Source organism: Dermacentor variabilis, unplaced genomic scaffold (genome assembly GCF_050947875.1).
Source record: "Dermacentor variabilis isolate Ectoservices unplaced genomic scaffold, ASM5094787v1 scaffold_12, whole genome shotgun sequence".
NCBI classification, from domain to species: domain Eukaryota; kingdom Metazoa; phylum Arthropoda; class Arachnida; order Ixodida; family Ixodidae; genus Dermacentor; species Dermacentor variabilis.
This window is the reverse complement of record NW_027460280.1, coordinates 22,707,960-22,727,666: the sequence shown is the minus strand read 5'-3', so window position 1 is coordinate 22,727,666 and position 19,707 is coordinate 22,707,960. Positions and strand designations below refer to the sequence as shown.

General features: G+C 42.2%; 2 protein-coding genes across 3 annotated transcripts in view; both read right to left on the bottom strand.

The window, feature by feature from the left end:
* Positions 1 to 778: 778 nt before the first annotated feature.
* LOC142565904 (uncharacterized) lies at positions 779 to 11,398 on the bottom strand. Of its 2 annotated transcripts, none has more exons than XM_075676491.1 (3): positions 11,251 to 11,398; positions 7,784 to 7,846; positions 779 to 2,776 (listed from the first exon to the last, which is right to left on the bottom strand). In XM_075676491.1, exon 3 carries the CDS (start codon positions 2,436 to 2,438, stop codon positions 1,326 to 1,328), a length of 1,113 nt encoding a protein of 370 aa, XP_075532606.1. In that variant the 5' UTR covers positions 2,439 to 2,776; positions 7,784 to 7,846; positions 11,251 to 11,398; the 3' UTR covers positions 779 to 1,325. Both variants share the same exon structure in this region, with proteins under 2 accessions (XP_075532606.1, XP_075532607.1).
* Positions 11,399 to 13,393: 1,995 nt separating this feature from the next.
* Positions 13,394 to 19,707, bottom strand: part of LOC142565900 (WD repeat-containing protein 11-like) — a 293,411-nt gene continuing 287,097 nt past the window's right edge. The window contains exons 23-25 of the mRNA XM_075676487.1: positions 17,048 to 17,122; positions 16,847 to 16,985; positions 13,394 to 13,601 (exon numbers count right to left, since the gene is read on the bottom strand). Of these exons, the coding sequence (XP_075532602.1) occupies positions 13,417 to 13,601; positions 16,847 to 16,985; positions 17,048 to 17,122 (399 nt within the window). The 3' untranslated portion in view covers positions 13,394 to 13,416. The remainder of the gene's footprint in view (positions 13,602 to 16,846; positions 16,986 to 17,047; positions 17,123 to 19,707) is intronic.

Below are 19,707 nucleotides of genomic sequence, written 5' to 3'. Positions count from 1 at the left end.
TGAAGACACGGCTTGCCTGTTGAGGCGTCTCAGGTTGTCAGTAGCGAGAACTGGCGCGAACAGGATGGTGAGCTCCTCGGTATTCCGCGAAGATCTCACGGTGGACTCACTCGAATTCGAGGATGCGCTGAGAAACCTTCGTTTTGCTTGACGACTCCGCACCAGCTCGAAGGTGTCGTCACAGGAATCCTCACTGCTGACATATTACTGCATGGTGTCGTCGCTGTCAGTGTCGCTTTCGGTGCCGTTGCGCTTCCTGGAGGCAGCCGCCGCGCGGGCACTGCCGAGTCCGGCGGACGCGCGTGAGACTCCATCTCCATCGCAGTTAAGGAGGAAACAGCAGTTCACTGGCAAAGCCTAAGAAATCCACAAAATAAGTAGAGCTGGAAGACTCGGCTTTCTTCCTGAAAGGCACTTCGTCTTCTCTATCTGCTTTTGCAAAGGCATGCATACATTGTTAAAAGCACCTGCATACATTCCAGTTTGGAATAAAATCTGTGAACGTATAATGCTGAGAGCAGCTTGACACACAAACATGTGCACATATGGCAGCCATGTCACTGCTGCACCAAAATGAAATTCTTACGAATGAATAATCGCAACAGCATAACACTTTGTAAGTGAACAGCACTTTAGAAATTTGGGTATATGTACTGCTAACACAAGAAAAATATATGAAGTCTAGGGTTTAACGAAAACTCGTCTGGCTAGGAAAGAACATGGCTCAATAAACGTACACTCGCCAACTGAAAAAATTCAAAACACAGATTGACGTTTGGGCGCCCAATACGGGTGCCTTGTTCACAATGAACGAATGCATGGTGGTCTTTATTATATACGCGTTGGAAGACGTAATGCGCTTGCGTACAACTCAGGGAGGGGTCCCCATGTCCGGTTTATCGTGTTAGTAGTAGATTGTATGCAGAATGATTCAAGGAGCAATCGGGATGATAATTTTTTCTCTCTTTCGATGATAGAAGCCGAATTCCAGTTAATACTGTGTCCAGTCTTTTCGTGATACTCAGCCAGGGCGCTGGAGACCGTGTGTCCTTTGGCTACACCATTGCGATGCTGCTGTAGCCTTCTTTTAACGTTGCCCGTCTCACCTACGTAGCACGCATGGCAGTCCTGGCAAGGAATTTTGTAGATGACACCCGGGAATTTTTCTTTTTCGAGGCGGTCTTTCACTCGGACAAGTTGTTGTTTTAGCTTGCTTGAAGGGACGTGGCAGATTTGTACATCATAATCTTTGAAAATTCTTGATATTGACTCGCTCACGCCTCGTGCATAGGGGAGAGAGGCCCGTTTTCTTGTTTTCATCGGCCTTACAGGGGTTCGGCTGCACGCTTTTCTTCAGTCTTTAAAATCTGGCCGGGGTAGCCATTGCTGACCAAATCCTGCGTTACTCTCTTCAACTCAGCTCTGCGTGCGTCAGTAGTCGAGCATAATCGGAATGCACGGGTGAACAATGTGGAGGCAACAGATCGTTTTTGTACAAGGGGATGGGCCGAATCAAAGTGCAGATATTTCCCTGTGTGGGTAGGCTTTCGGTAAACACTTGTGGAAAGGCCGGATGCAGTGTGCATGACTTCAACGTCAAGGAAGGTCAAGCGACCATTAACTTCTTCTTCAACGGTGAATTCTATTGTGCTTTGGAAAGAGTTTAGGTGCTGCAGAAAAGGAACGACGTCTTCGCGGCGGATAATAGAAAAACAGTCGTCGACATACCGCAGGAACAATTTTGGGGCGGGCTGAAACGTCGTGAGGGCTTTATCTTCGAGGGCTTCCAAAGCAATGTTGGCACAAGACACTGACACCGATGCTCCCATTGCCGTTCCGAACACCTGCCTGAAAAATGATCCATTAAATGAAAAATATGTGTTGCGTAAGCAAAAATCCAAGAGGCGGCACACGTCGTCGACTTCGAATGGGGTGCGCAAAGGCAGAGATGTGTCGTTTTGTAATGCTGTTCGGCAGCAGTCAACAGCATAATCCACAGGTATGCGTGTGAACATAGACTTAACGTCAAAGGAAACCATGACGTCTTCGCTCCTTAACTTCACATTCCTGACCTTGTCGACAAAATCAGCGGAGTCCTTTATGTACGTCAGCATTCGTCCAACGAGGGGTTGGAGCACACCATGAAGATAGGCAGAGAGACGGTGCAACGGAGAGCGAGTGTAGTCTACTATAGGCCGCAGCGGGACATTAGGTTTTTGAACCTTGGGCAGGCCGTATATTGCAGGAGCTGAGTCGTTGTGGCACAGCAGCTGGTTATACAGATGCTTCTTTTTGGGAGGCACAAACTTGGAAACGTCAGTCAGTAGCTTCTGAAGTTCTGACTCGGTCTTTCTTGAGAGGTCCCGGTTGACCTTTGAATACGTGGTCAGGTCCTGGAGATGCTCCGTCATCTTCGAAGCGTAGTCATCCCGATTCATGACAACCGTGGCATTTCCTTGTCCGCAGGCAAGATGACAATGGCTTTGTTACTTTGCAGTCTTTTCATGGCTACTTTATCGAGGTGGCTGATACTTGAGGTCCTAGCATTACGAAGCTTTGAAAGAGCCCCAACAGCGCGGGTACGTGCTTCGTTTGCAGAGACGGCTCGGCATGGCGTACTGCCTCCTCAACTGCACAAGCCATTTTTCGCATACTTGGCGTGGTACCAATGTTGAAATTCAGGCCGCGGTTTAGTAGATGAAGCAGGACTAACAGGACTAAGGAGCATGAAGAAAGGCATGTTAGCTGGTGGCAGGCCCAGTGGCTTTTGAAGAATCTGTGTCAGTAAAGAAAGCAAAAAAAAAGAAAAGCAGACTCATTTAGAGTAAAACCAGCAAATAAGAGTTGAATACTTAACATAAGAAATAATCTCTACATATTAAAGAAAATAGTGATGGCACTACCTAAAAAGATACTGTACCCCATTGACAGCTGTCAAGTGTATGTTTATAACTCTATATTTTCTGTAATGCATTCGCCATTTTCAAGCAATACTTATAGGACTGATTCCATGCTAGTTATGAAATTACAACATTTTAGGACCTCAATTAATACTTACAATGCATAGTTGCTTGTTTTAAGCCTCGCTTTTCAGGGGCTGTCCTCGCAAGACTGAACAATGGCATAAAAACAAATACAATACTAACAAGCACCATAACTAAGGGACCAAAAATAGAAAAGTGAAGGCCAGAAGACCAGTATAATTCACTCTATAATTTAAAATGCCTAGTCAGGTTCACCCAAAGCATTTCCCATGTTCTTTTGCTGCTTGGAACTTAACAGTTATTATAACTTTCTTTTACTTTGCATCTTATTGGCAAGCGGCCCAGAACACCAATTACAAGTGCAATAACTGCATGCTTTACTCTACTTAGTGTTCCCAAAATTTATTGCATCAAAAGTAGAATATATCATAATGTATACAAGTTTCTGTATGACCACAGTAAAGCATGATGTCGCAACAGCATGCTTAGATGGTCCTTGGACGTTATCTGGTCATTGTCAATAGGTATTTGAAGATTAGATGCGACAGTTGATGCAAGTAGAGTTTAGAACCCTAAGGCAAAATATTAATCATACACCATGCACTTATTTCTTATGTAGAACCAACAGTAAACTTTATTGAGATGTAAACATGCTGCACAATGATGACTTAGCCAATAACATTAGTGTAGTTTAAATTTCTGAATAAAAACTAACTGAACAATAAGCTTAACATAACATGTCAACTTCTCACCCACTCAAAAAGTGCAATTTTTCAACCAGGCGACTGCTGTTTGGCAAATGGCATAGGTCGTTGCATTTTGCTATGTGGAACAGCTTTGAATAGCTTCTGGAATACCAAACCATCTAGTGAAACAATGCAACTAACACACAGTATCAGCAGTTTTGGCTGATATCCAAACATACGAACAGTTTTGCAGTTCATAAATAAAATTTTTGGAAGCACAGTTCTGTGGAACTGCAAAGGGGAGGGAGTTTTTTATAAAAATTGCCATCCATCAAACTTAGCATCAAACAGTGTGGCGTGCGGCTGGTGCATGTGTTGCCGGTGCATGTGCGTTAGGCATAGTCCAGCCAATATCTTCTTGCATACTTTTTTTTTTTGTTGCCAAGCCCTTGCGCCATTTTACAACAAAATTATATTTATCGGTTCTAGTTGGCCAAAGCTTTTTTTTCTTTGCAAGCCGCAACAAAAGAATGGCCTGTGTAGCGGGGAATACATGAGAATCTCTTCAACCTTGTTCCTCGAGTGCTGGAAAACCAAATGACAGCTAGTAGAACCATTACTGGAGCTTTAGTCACACAAAATATTTTATTGAGAGTTCACAACAAAGCAACGACATGAAAATAGAGGCCGTACAATCAAACAGTCTCCTCGTGAGGCTGAGCATTCACCACTAAGGTGCAGCTGTGCTTCCTTGTCTGTCTTTAATTATTAATTATACATTTCATAAAACCTTCCAGTCACAGAAGAATGTAAAACTTCACTATGCATATCACTAGTGATTTTCCATCCTTGATCATGGCAGGCTACATAACCTGAAGCATCTAGGCAACCACACGATATATGGCTTTTAGTGTGGCAGCACGGGACTTTCCTAAAAGTTATAGGACATTGTTAATGTCTTACTTTTATTGGTTACTTTACCCTAAGTGAAGTGACATAAGAAAGCAATAAGTTCTTAAGACCTCTCTGTCCACATAATAATTAAGATGTGCAGGCAGTCTACAGTTTTTTTCCCACCATAGCAACTATAATTATGCGGCTTTTGCTGGACATGTTTATTAGAGTAAACTGATTATTATGTTGCTAATTATATGTAATTAACTTTTGCTGCATGCTTAATAAACAGCTAGTGTTATAAAGTAATAAAGTGCATATGCAAGCAAGACATGGACATATGTATCATTCGTGTGCTTTAAATAGGCATCCTACACCAATTGCTTGAATAGTAACTATCATTAAAGGAGTACTGAGACAACATTTCAAAGTCGAGTTAACGTGCAAGATAGATTTATGTGGGCACACAAACATCGTCTGCAAAATATTAACGGCGAATATAGCTTAGAAGATAGTTAAACTCAATTTTAAAGTATGTGCACGCAGCCAACCGCAAAACGAAGCACCTCGCAACATCGACATCAAGGAAGGATGGTAAACAACCTGGAAAACGCTACGTCACGAGTTGGCGCTACCGCCGGGGTGGGCCCTGCTATCAAGTTTCTCGCTGCTCCGATCGCCCTGGTTTTTCCTTTTTTTTCCCCGCTGACGGCAGCACGAAAATCAGCTAAAATTTGTTTCCGACACAAAATAACTCTAAGTGACCTCGAAAGTGTGCATGTTATAAAACTTTGCGCAAAATAGTAAATTGCGTTGGTGTGATTTTGAGTCGCAAGCGGTCAGCGCCGCCAATCGTCTCCGCGATGCGGCTTGCCTGGCTGACGTGTTTTCATATTGCTACCAATGCAGTCGGGAAAACTAATTGTATTGTCACTTACGAGCCACATAAATGTGCAGACATCGATTGTGTTGACGCATATAGGTGCTTTATTACGAGCTGCGGACGGATCCGTCAGCCTTGGATCCAACGGCCAGTGAGCTAGGTCTATGCCGTTTCCCAGCGATCGCATTCGCTGCTGTCGGCGTCGATAGGCAGCAGGAGTGGTCCGAGTTAGTGCACGCCGCTGGACGCTTATGGATCCTGCTGAAGAGCACAGATTTGCTCGTTTCATTTCGAGCGTGCCTATGTACTATAAACAAAACCCGCCGAGCTTAGAGCAGTCCGATGATCTTCCACCAAGACTACATATGCCCAAGCCTCGATTCAACAGTAAATAATTCAAATAATCAAAACTGGTATGCGACAACGTCTGGATCCTTAGCCATAGGCTAGTTATGGATCCATGCAGTTATACAAAGAAAAGTAAACGATTCAGACACGAGCACAATCATTTGTTTTGGATCAAACAAACAAAAAAAGAAAGAAGGAAATGCAACCAAACAAAAACCAATAAACTAAGGTGCAGACCACCACAGGAGAGAAAAAGCCACGGCCCCCGCCGGCTCGGGCGCACCATTCCCCGCATGCCGAGGAAACAGCCATCGGCACACAGAAGCGAAAAGGCTTAGTTTCTGTCCAAACTGCTGTCACCCACGACAGGAGCCCCACACCACCAGTGAGGCAGCACGTATCCAAGACAAGACCCATGGCCTCCCTCCCACAGCAGCCCGCACACATACATGCTAGCGATAAGAATACATGAAACGGTTACACAAAAAGAATTGGTTGAACATTTGTGACTTTAGCCGTTTGCAGAACGGTAACATGTAATTATTATTTACTCAACACAGCAAGAATGTACACTGATATGCTATATATACATTTGATGCACAGTGTGTAGAGTAAAAACAAGGGTACACTGGCATACGTTACTATACAGTAAATCCATGAACACATACGTACGTAGAAACAACAAAAAAGTGTAACAGCAACGCTGTATCCAGTTGTTGACATCATTATAACTTTTGTTAAAAGACTAATCAGTTTAGATCGGAAAGAAAGAATTCCTTTACAGTAGTATTAAAATTTGCTGACTGCTTAATGTTTGCACGAAGAGAGTTCAATATTTTGACACCTATATAATGTATGTGTCACTGGCCATACTGGTTGTGACATATCGGCGCGAGAAATTTCTCGAGAAAGGCTGAGCGACTGTTAAATGTCGATTCATTGAAGATAGTGGCAGGAAATGGCATGTTGCATCTCGTTATCGAGCACACTACTGACCACAAGAGTTGTGTCATCAGCATACATGAAGGCATGTGCTTCATTTAGGCCGTCCGGAAGGTCGCTTATGCATATTGTAAATAATATTGGCCCAAGTACCGATCCTTGTGGTACACCCATAGTAATGTCAGAGAGACTTAAGGTGTGCTCACCGATGACCACTGCTTATTTACGGTTATCGAGATAGCTTTCTAAAAAGTCTAAGGAAATGCCTCGAAATCCAAGTCTTTCCAGTTTCATGAATAATATGCGGTAATCGACAGTATCAAATGCCTTTCTTATATCTAAAAATACTCTTATTGATATTTCGTTGTTGTTCAAGGCTACATTGATTACATTAGTTAAAGACAGAATAGCCGTAGTTGTCGATCGGGACTTCTGAAAGCTGCGTTGACGCGGGGAAAGGATGTTATTTTTGTATTAAAATTTTCTTATTCTACTAGCCAGTAGTTACTCAAAAATTATGTTTATGCAGTTCAATACCGATATAGGTCGATAATTACCGAAATCGTTGGGGTCCCCACTTTTATAAATAGGCTGATGCTGTGCCGACCTTTACCCCGCCTTGTGTCCTGCTCCGGAATATGCTTCATTCCCAAAGCACCCTCGATTGATAGTTCGTGCTACTTGTAGCGGTGTGTATGCATATTGATAGCTGTCTCTGGTCACACTTTCCGAGTCGCTACTTTGTAGTGGATCCAGTAAAAAGTGGTTGGCCATGTCTAATACGGCGGCGGCTCCCGTCTGCAGGAAATAGTCACCGTTGGAGGATGACGGTGATGGCGAGGACATCACAAAGCACATGCAGGGGTAGCAGACGAACTAGCAACACGAAGCTTGCGTGCCGGCCAGCGCGCTGTCATGCGCATGTCACAGTTTTGTGCGATCAAGTACCCAGCTATGTTTACATTCCTTCTTTGGCTCATCTTGTTGCTCTCGATCTGAAACTGAAATTTGGTCTGGTTGCTACAAACAAGACTCCAAGTACTTACCTTTCGTGCTCTGGAGCAAATGATGTTTCGTGCCATGATTACTGGGTCATTAGCTATTTAATGCTGCAGAAAAAACAAGATCGAAAATTTTTGTCTCAGTACTCCTTTAAATTAGTTTGATGTTATTCATACCTATAAAATATAGGGTCTGTTCGATTTGCTTGCACCACTGTGAACCAGTTCATGGCAGTTCACGAGCAGTTCAGAAATTGTGCAACTTGATTCCTGAGGTGCAGGCAGAATAGAGGCGTTATGTTATGTCAGACTAATGTGCACGGAGTGTGCAAGTTTGAGAGGTCCTGAACTGCAGGTATGATCGGTTTCTGGGGTGTAAATAAACACCACACTTGCATAGACACATCAGACGTGCATAAGTGAGGTATGCTGCGTTATCTGCTGCGCCGCTGCTTTGCACCTGTATACCTGCATCAAGTCGGCACCGACAGCGGAGGGGGTGCTGCAGCAAAATCATGAACCAGCCCTGCACCTTTCCTGCACCTTTTGAAATGGCTGTTGTGGTTCAGTGGGCGCCATTGCTGCACCGCTGAAACCAATGGCAGGGTGCAGCACCTCTTCTGGTTCAGATGGTGCAGGCAAATCGAACATACAACTGTTTTGACCTCCATTTTGCATATGGATTTAGGCTAATGTTTCAGAACTTTTTAAATGAGCTCATGAGAGATTTCTCAGGTACATTAAAGTTTTGGTCAGTCACACTGATGAATCACCTGAAGAAGTGTTAAATTCTGGTGGTCCAATGAATCTTAAATTTAAATGTCTAGAAGCCATATTAAGCTAACCTTCAGATGTGTTTCGGGATGCCCATGTAATGTGCAGGTTTTGCACTAGCTGGATTGTCTGTGGGTAGCCGGATTGTTCGTAGGACAAGCACAAATGTCCTTGTGAAAAAAATTGGACATTCAGTGGATTTACAAAAATCCCAAAAGGAATGTACAGTGGATGTCCTGTGGACATCCACTGTACACAGGACATTCATAGCACAGGATGTGCTAGAGGTCCTGTGTTCGAATCTGCTGTCAAACAAGCCAGGCCAGAGAGGGGAATAGTGAATTGCCCAACATTCTGACTGCATGTTGCAGCCCCTGCACGTTCATTCCCAAAGTTTCCTACCCTCTCTATAGGTGCGGCACACGGATGGTAGACTAGCCATACTTCTAGGGACAATAGCTTAATTAAGCATAGTCCAGAACACATTAAATGTACCAAATGTAATCTAAGGCACTTATAAAACTGATTTGAAGGTTGGGGCAAGGCATCTGTTTATGGTGCTGGACATTCATTGTGCACTGGGTGGTTTTGCAAACCATGCACCCCACCAAGAATTTTGGAAGTCATATTGTGCTACTGCTTTGCAGACTGGAGATTGTAGAACTACTAACAAAAATTAACTGGATCCATGGTGGCAAAACTTTGTTTAAAACACTTCTTTTGCCAGCATAAAGAATGTATGAATTTCTAGATTTTCAAGCAAAATCTATTACAATTTTTTATGGCCTGCAGTAATGCTGCTTTTGAGCTGTATCACTGCAGATGGCATACCCTTGCCATCGCCTTGGACTGGCATTGTTTCAGACAGCATACACCAGCCTATATGCTCACTTTGCTCATGCACCAATGTTCAAACATGTGAAATCAATTTTATAAATATTTCAACTCCTTAAACACATTCTAGATGCATGAGTTTCTCATGGTTAAACTTCACTTTATACTTCAGTAACTATTTTACAATAGCGTTGACTCCCAATGGCCCCTATGCTGTTAAAAGAAAAAAAAATTCCTAGACAATGTAAATTAGACATGGGGTGCGGCTTAACTGCAAATAACTTTTTTATTTGATAGTGTTGTCAAATACTGTAGAGCCTCATTGATATGATCTTGTTACGTACAATTTCCCAGTACCAATGATTGTGACTGAAAACAAAAAAAAGAGCCAATTGAGTTACGAATATTTTTACTGGTTCATAAGTTGCAGGAAAACACGACCTTTAGGCACCAACATTCAACATATTGACAAATTGCAATTGTATGGTACATTTTCTGGCCACTAGATCTCGTGTTAACATGAAGAGGAGTGAGGCTCACGCGATCGAGAACAGTAGCCACCTGCCGCGGCAGCTTCGCTGCAATACTCACCTGCACATCTCGCGTGAAAATGCCGGCGCACACTCAGTTTTTTAATCCGGTACCAGCACATATCCTGATACCACAGATTTGGATCGCCGCCAACTCTACTGTGATAAGCATCTTCACTTATGTGTATTACAGTGCGTGGGGCATAGTGCCATTGGAAGCATACTGTACGCTTTTAGTAGGCGATAACCCAAATGCGCCAACGTTCCCTGCTGCAGGTGGTGTGATGCGAGCGTCACATTTCACTCAGAGTTTCTTTAAAGAGGGCACTCTGGCACTGCAATCGTTCCACCACCATGTAAATGATGGGAAGTACACGGATTTGTCCGATCTTTGTGCTTGTGGATTCAGATGTTCTTGTGGCTTTGTTTATTATGCTTTATACGCCTTCATCCTCATAAATTTCAAAGCAATCTATACTTTCTGAAGTGCAGAAGACGCTGTGAACATGCAAAATCACTACTAACTGCAACGGTTCAGCTTGTCGAGGTGGCCAAATCAAAACATGCAAAGCGTCTCAATGCACTGGCTTGCCTGCAATAAACTCATAAGGGCATTTTATATTGTTTGTCGAATCACACATCCATGGCATAATGGTTTCAATATCGGGCCTCTGTGCTAGCGGTCCTGTGTTTGAATCTTGCTGTCGAACAATTTTAGTAATGTTTATTTTTACGCAGTACCTTGTTGAAAATTACTAGCAGCTGTTTGAAGCCAGAAGGATGAAGTTCAGGCAAATCCACGTACTTCCCATAATTCCCATGCTGGCTGAACCACGCCCATTGCAGCTTCCATAGACACTAGTGCCAGAGTTCCCTCTAGTAATTCTTGTATGAAACTATATGGTTTCACTCGCCAGCTCGATTCTGTTCTGGTTTCTTGTCACTGTCTTAAAACACTACGCAATAGGAAAACAACTAAATGCATCTCTGGCCACTGGAGCCCCACCAGCTTGACGCACATTGGTGTCTTGTGCCTCGTGCTACAACAATTCGTGCAATGTCTCATATTACGTAAATGTCCACTGAAAATGCGAGGATGGTGGGAGGTGGAAATTCAAGACGATAAGCAAAACGAGAACAAGGTAAAAGTGGGAGCCAACATTTCAACACGTGGACTTGTCTTTTTCAAGACAAGTCCACTTGTCTCGTCTTTTTCCTTGAAGAAAACAATTACACTTGTCAAAACGTTGGCTCCTGCTTTTAGATTGTCGTTGTTTTGCTCATCGTCTTAAATGTCCACTAGAGTTTAGTCAAATTTTATAGCGAAGCTGTTAGCCTATAGTTGGTCAGGATTTTTCGTGGGTTCATGCTCACCCAAGCTGTCCCGCCACCGTGCGGCCGTGGTAACTCAGACAGACCTCAAATGGCAGCTGGAAAAGAGTTCTGTCTGAGTTTCTGTGTAACAGAATTATGTTTTCTCATATATTCAAATTATAGTCCAAAGCTGTTATGTCTGCAGCTTGCTACGTGTAAGTCATACTTTACGAATAAAACAGAAACAGTGCGACACAGGATGAGCGAGTAAAGAGCACAGTACAGAGACCTAACTAGCAACCAAATGCTTTATTTGCAGAAGCAGCACATAAAGACATCACTGAAGGTGACCTAAAAGAAAGAAAAAGAAGGATAAGCATTAGCCACAAAGATAATACAGTTCTTTTGTTGATAGCATGAGTGACGCAGAACTCACGCATGCGTCACCACTTGTGAAAATGCAAAAGGCTTCAAAAGATTTCCCACGCGTGCTGTTCACTATATCTTCCAATTATTTCGCACTTCTTAAAGATCGGGGTGCAACCAGATGTGTTACAGTGGGCAGCCAGATGACTGTACGGGTTTCCTTTTAGTGAAGCAGCATGCTCGCGCAAGCGATTATTAATGCACCTCCCCGTTTGCCCAATATAGCAACGTTTACAATCGAGTGGGATTTATAGATGATGTGCGTACAGTCAATGAGTCCGCGAACGTGAGTCTTATAGCAGTTTTTTAACGCGACAGTATCCACCCTGTTGACTATTTTGCACAACCTGCTCAGTTTATTAGGGGCATTGCACACAACCATCCCTCCTGCCTTAGCCGCAATTTTTGTCATCTACAAAATCCCGCTCAATTGTAAACGTTGCTATATCGGGCAAACGGGGAGGTGCATTAATGATCGGCTGCGCTAGCATGCCACTTCACTAAAAGGAAACCCGTACAGTCATCTGGCTGCCCACAGTAACACATGTGGTTGCACTCCGATCTTTAAGCTTAAAGTGGAAATCAATGGACGATATAGTGAACAGCGCGCGTGGGAAATCTTTGAGACCTTTTGGATATTCACAAGTGACGACGCATGCGTGAGTTCTGTGTGACTCATGCTATCAACAAAAGAACTGGATTATCTCTGTGGCTAACACTTATCCTTCTTTTTCTTGTCACCTTCAGTGATGTCTTCATGTGCTGCTTCTACAAATAAAGCATTTGGTTGTTAGCCAGTGCTCTGTCCTGTGCTCTTCATTCGCTTGTCCTGTATCGCGCTGTTTCTGTTTTATTCCAATGATGAACCAACATGCCCCTTTGAACACACTACTTTACGAATTTTCTGATGCAATTTGTTTTGAAAAATTCAATCAGTTCAATAAGGCACTTGCACTTGGGCCTAGAAGAATAAGGATGTGTGCTGCACTTCTGCACACATGCGTGCATGCATGACATATGTCATTTGTGGTGATGGTGCTTGCATAACATCGTCTAATATCAGTTGGGGTGGTGGTACTTGTCTAATGTCCGTACTGGCTTCATTGTACATCCGCTTTTCAAAGGATGGAATGGAGGTGGATTTTTTAGTTGCTTCGAATTGTATGTTTGCCTGCTTAGTACGTTTTTCTCATATTTTTGTTTTTCAAGAACGTATGAATAAGGTTTTACTGTATTTTTTCAACCCAAGTTGATCTGCAGTGACAATTTCTTTTGCCAAATTTTTAACAAATGTCATGTAGCTTGGCATAACTAACTAGCCTCGTAGCCTTTGGTACCTTTTCCTTCTGAATCAACATCAGCTTGGCATTTCTTACCTGCAGACCTCGATTTCACTGCACTGTTCTTTCTTATGTTTTTAGGCCTAGGACATTTGAACATTTTTGGCAGCTTTTCACACATCTATAGAGATGCAAGAAACATAGATGAGCCAAGTCATAGTCTACAATGCTTCATGATAGACTTTAAGAACGCCGTCCCCTACCGCTCCATAGTGTACGCGGTTTGGTTGTGCTCATCTCTCTTTCTCTCTATGTCCCCCCTTCCACTCTCTTTCTCTTTTTATCTCCCTTAACCCTTTCCCCCATGCAAGATAGCCAACCGGAACTACCTCTGGTTAACCTCCCTGCTTTTCTATGCATCATCTCTCTCTCTCTCTCTCTGTCTCTACGCACCAGCATTCTTCGCTATGCTTGAATTATTCACAAAGCTTCTGAACTGCAGTTACAGCAGACAGTTTTATTATGGTTCTTGCTCCCGTTCAGAAATGGCAAGGCCTTCCTCCTCATCCAGCAGCATTTCCACTTCTTTGCGCAGGTCGGTTGCTGCTTCTCCAGCTAGGGAACAGTAGTGCAAGCTGGCTCTCTTGTTTCCCAAGGAGTGAAGATACCTAGCATAATCCAGCCACACGTTTTGGAAGAGGCTTGCTACACATATGTTAAGGAACCTTGCTTTAGAGGGCTTTGTAACAGTCACAGCCAGAGCTGGTATTCAGTTCTCATACAAGAAGAATGTGAATAACACCTTATCTTCACTGTATGTTTCAGATTAGTGGAAGGTCAGATAGCACAACACTAGATTTAGTCAGCCAAGTATGCAAAACAGTTCAGAGAAACTTGCAGCAGATATTTTTACATGGGGCAACACCATCAGTAGTTGAACACCCGTTTGACCTTTTAGTACAGATCTTGGCGCAGGCAAAAAGCTAATTTGGTGCAGCAATAAGCACTTTCAGCACGGTGTTGAACGTACAGCTATACATCACATACTCTCAATATTAAATGAAATAATCAACAAAGTTAGCAGAGCCAGCTTTAAGCATATCAATTCAGCATACAGGATAAAAATAATCTGACTAGTTTCATTAATTTTTAATAGAATGCCTTTCCCTGTGCGCATATCACAGTATAAAGCCACTTCTACCACTTGGACTTGCAACAGGCATTTTCACGTTTGCCATGCTTCAAACGGTGGGGGTGGATGCAAAACTAAAACTAAAGAAAAAGACCCAAGGATGCGTAAGGAAGACCACACCCTGTAGGATGTGCATGACTAAACCATTCAAAACACTCTGACAGTTCAAATATATTCATTAAAACTTCTTTCTGGGCGAGTTGGTGCATACTTGATTTGACAAATGCAACAGTGCTAACACATTCAACCACAAAGGAACAAGGACGAGACACAAGCGCTGACTGTCAACTAAATTTTATTGACAGAAGACGGACACCTTATATAAGGCGAAACGCAGAGGTGAAGTGAGAGGGAGCGATACAATCGGAAAAACTGACACTGCGCATCAATGAACACACATGCAGGCAATCAACAGAAAAAAGAAAGGCAGGAGATAGCAAATAGCGATACTAAGGGGATGCAAGACGGCGTGCGTCAGTTTGGAAGCATTCCACATAGAAAAATATGGCAGCGAGTGCCGTAAGCACCCCTTCAGTATCACTATTTGCTGCAGAGCTTGAATTTTTAGAAGCGACCGAATACTGAATTGGTTGTCTTTTAGTATCTCTTGCCTTTTTCTGTTGGCTGCCTGCACGTATGTTCATCGATGCGCGGTGTCATTTCCCCGATTGTATCGCTCCCTCTCACTTCACCTCTGCCTTTCGCGTTATATAAGGTGTCCGTCTTCAGTCTATAAAATTTAGTTGACAGTCAGAACTTGTGTCTCGTCCTTGTTCCTTTGTGGTTGCATGTGTTAGCGCTGTTAGATTTGTCAAATCAAGTCCAAATATAAGGAACACTCTGAAATCCGTGAAGTTACAGTGAAGACGTCCAGACATTTCCTTTACTTCTCAAACATTGAAAGTATCTTCTGCATGACTGTGCACTGGCTCATCTAAAAGCTGTTTAAATTACTACCATGGGATTTGCTCTTTCAATTGTGCAGGGTTGCAAGGAAGGTCCCCACTAATAACCAATTATCAGCCAGCGGTTGCTAATCTCTCTCTATCTTTTTCTCTTTTTCCTTCTCCTTCTAGCCAGCAGTTGAGTACACATATCATAATGTATCTCTAGAGTGGTACCATCAAAAACATTGTAAAAAAAAGTGCTACCAAACATTATCAAAGCTGCTCTTTGATCCGACAGCCTCTTTGAGCGAGCTCCATGTCACAGTATGTAGCACGAAGAATACAGTACTGCACTACAGACATACAAACAATGAGACCACACAGTGACAAAACATTGAAACTGCTGCCAGGGAGAAATGCAACGAAAGAGCGAAAACAGCAAATGGAGGATCGAGGGCTTTGGCTATATCCATGGCTATGGCCACTCCGTTCACCTCCATGATGATGATTAGATAGTGTGCAGCTGTTCCACCACTACACCATTTAACATTTCAAGCAAAGCCAATGTAACACAGAACACTCTCCTGCCTTGCCATTACCTACAATGCCATGTGTTCTTCCCTGCACCTATGACATGTTTACTCTTTCCTATTGTGGGTTCTTCTGGCTTCCAAATACCTAAGCTATGCTGAGCCTGCTCAAGGTCTTTATGATATTTGATACTGTGGCTGACTGATTTTTGGACATGGAGCATAAAAATGTTTGAACAGTATAGCAATCTGGAACAGATGTAACTGCCTTTTAAAGCCCCTAAAATACTTTTGCTTGGCCTTGTGCTACAGCAAAATATCAACTTAAAATTCTGTGGTGATTTGTCAGCTTCTATATTTGCATATAGACTTGAATATATTAGCAAGATTTCTGATTAATTGCTGTTACTTTAGCATATTTTCCTATATGATTTCTGTCCGACTGCTGGAACATAGCACAGGCACAAAAAAGTGTAGAACAAGGAGAGTAGGTACTGACATAATTAAAAAAATTATGGCTTACAATGATTGAAAGTGATGGATGGAAAAGTTTAGGAAACGTCAAAGCAGTGTTAAATTCAGCTAACATCACAAGTAGTGTTTACAATAAAGAGCATTATTTGAAGCAGTGGTCTTGACTGGCCTGATGAGTAGTACCACTTCAGCAACATTACTTCATTGAAGCTGCTGCTAAAGACGGGAGTTAGAAATTGAAAATTAGCTTGGTACATGTTGAGCGACTCAAAATAGCACAGCTATGTCGCTCAAAAGGGCTGTCTAACACAAATTAAGGGTCCGCTTTTCTTTTGTTGGCTGTATAGACCAGTGTTTGGAGATGCTTTCAGAGTTTAATGCAGCAATGATATCAAGCTATTGTAACCTGTCCAAGAAACCAAGACATTAGTTATGACTACATCACCACACAGTAATGGTTTCCAGACTAAGTAAAATCAGCTGTTATCCTCCATTTACTCGTTAAACCAGAAGTGTGTCATCCGTGTTCCTAATCAGTCCATTAAATTGTTGCCTTATTTTTAGATATATGAAATTGTTTTATATGCATAAAGAACTTCAGAAAAGAGGTGCTACTACAACCATTGTAGGGTTGCTGACAACTCATCTACTTCTGGTGCGTTTCTGGAATAGTTTGGTCAAGTTAACGGACACTGAGTGAACATGAGTCATCTATTGCAAATATTTTTTTCTTAATATGATACTAGTATGGGTGTTGTAATCTCCTTTATGTGTGCTTGTCCAGTGTCACAAAAAAAATTTAATTGTGGCAATTTTATCAACATAGCAAACACCACTGATGAAAGTACAGACAGACACGAAGGATACAGTGTTCTCGTGGCAGCGATCCATGCTCTAAGCAAGCATCAAGGAAGAGGGCAGCTCTTTCCACCATTCGCGCAGCGTGGAGAGTCTGGAGACAACGAGCATACTGGCCCACACTCAGCAACACGAGCACCGCTTTGCCCTGTAGCAAAATTGTAGACATTGTGTTGACAAATTGAAAGAAGGCTGTCAGTGACTGTTTACCTTCTGGTTCAGCTGGATCAAATGCTCTGCCCACTTGCTAATAACCTCGCAGCTAGCAGCATCACTGAGAGTGCACTGTAAAAGAATATGGCATTGTTCATAACTGAAGACATTGAAGTATTTACTACCAGTCGTCATCAATGTGAAAGGCAACACCCACATTTTTTCAAATACCAGTAGACGCTAAACAAACATGCACTCCATAAAAGTGTTCAATGATACTAAACGTTCAACAGGAAAACTTATTCGTAAGTATCAAGTTCCTAGATTTGAACTCATGCATCATGGGTTACGGCCATCTAAAAAAAATTTCCTCTTCCCTTTCATACTGATGACGACTGTACATACATACCCCACATGTAATGCCTCGTGAGGGCTTTGAGGTACAATAAATAACAAATTTCTAGGAAAAATGACATTTTTTTCATTAAAAGGTCTGTGATCTTTCACTGGTATTACTAATGTGAGTGCCAGCCAAGAAAGAGTGTTAGCATGAAAGCTTATGATGTGTGTGATATCCCATTTAATAATAAAAACTTATTAACTCTTCCCTTACCTCCAGATATGTGCTCATTTGTGCAAAAGGATAAAGCCATAGATGAGATACATAGGATGAGCGGTGACTCCACCCCCCCCCAACTGAAGATATTAAAAAAGATTGTTATAAGTGATTGAAACACACATATAATAAAAAAAAATGCGTAGTCAGATAAAATATGAAGGTTAACAAAGCATATAAGTTAAAAGAAAGCAATAATCGAATATAAAAAGATTGCCAGAAAAATCAAAACCATCAAGGCAAAATAAAAAAAAGCTCATTGTATGGTTGAGCGCATGTGCTAAGCAGATATGCATATTCCTTGTCTGACAAGGAAACCGGAGCCTGACTGACGAATGCGTCCTCCGTTCTTGTAATATGAAAATTTTTGATGATTTCTTGTGTTGTTTGGCATCTATGTCTAGAAAGGACTTCTATAGGTGTACAGCCGCATGTGTGACAGTGCAACGTTAGATGCGATGCACTAGACTTCTTTAATGATTGTGTTCTTTTGATCAGATATTGAGGCACTTGCCACTCTGTCCCACATATGATTTTCCACATGTGAGTGGAATTTGGTAAACAATCCCAGTCTTACAAGGTACAAACGTTGTGAAGTGTCTTACATTGCAACCATCTTGTCTATTATCGCGCCGCTCGAGTTTTCTTCTAATGAGTGGGGAAGTTGGTACAGTAACATACTTTTGTTGCAGCGTCGCATCTAACGTCACACTGGTCACACAAGAGGCTGCACACCAATGCACACCAAGATCAGAAGTCCTTTCTAACATGGATGCCGAACAACTTACAAAATAATCGAAACTTTCCATATTAAAAGAATGGGGGACGCATACGTCAGACAGGGTTCGGTTTCGCTGTCGGACAAGGAATATGCATATCAGCTTAGCGTGAGTGCTCACCCCTACATAATCTTTTTCTTTTGCCTTTGTGGTTTTCCTTTTCAGGCAATTGTTCGATAATTGATTCTTGCTTTCTTTCAACTTTTATATTTTGTTAACCTTCACATTTGTATCTGACCATGCCTTCCTTTGGATTCTGTGTATGTTGCAATCACTTATATACGATCGTATTTGATTAAATCTTCAGCTGAGAGTCAGTACTCGTACTGTGTATCTCGTCTATGCCTTTGTCCTTCTGCACTGCAACAAAATTATGTAACCATACCAACTTGCCCAACTATCGATCCTACTGAAACCTTATTTGGTACTTTGAATGGAAGCTTTAAAGCGGAAGTAATCACTTAAAATTTTTTTAGAATTCTTCAGTGAAATTTCAAACAAGCACATCAAGGAGTGTGAATGGAAAGAATAAATAGCAATTTTTCCCAATATTACCAAGAGCAAATAAAAAATAAGATAACCTGAAATTACAAAATATGTGCCTTGTTTCTGGTTTCCAAGATCTAAGATCCAAGTTTGATAACGTCAAAAAGTATGCAGATTTGGTGGCATTAATACTGCTATGCATTAATATTGCTTTTTGTATGTTATGTGGGAAAACCGTGGCTTTGCAAATGTGAAAACGGGTATGCACCTATTGGGGTTCAGGGAGCGTTTGTTTTGACTGCTTGTTGCAAGCACCTGGTTCCTTTCATTCTGCATTTTTTAGGCTCCTGCAGCAATAGTTGCCAGGTTGGGGAACATTCACTAGTGTCTTCATACTTGATTATCATGTTCGATCAGCTTCGCTCTGTAAGCACGTTAACGTAGTTGTGCACCTCGACCTGAAGCTGGAGCCTCCGTGTGCTTCGTACAGTAATGAATGAGAATATTTGCATAGATGGTGTTCAAAAAGAAAATCTCAGAGTGCTACTCAAGCTTCGCTGAAAAGTCAGTCTGAAATCCAGTGTGTGCACTTGTGTGAAAAAAGAAAACTACACACGAGAAGGGAGTGTACAAAAAAACTTTGTACATTCTGATCAATAGCTATGTTGTGTTTTAAGAAGTAAACCCACCCTGACCATAATGTCAGCACCATGGGAGCAGAACCTAACAGATGACTTCTGGTAGCATGCGTATCCTCTTCTAGCCCGGCTGTGGTTGCACATAGCTGTCAGCGTGGCTGAGCGCATACACGGCTCGCGCAGCCTATTTTGGGGGTA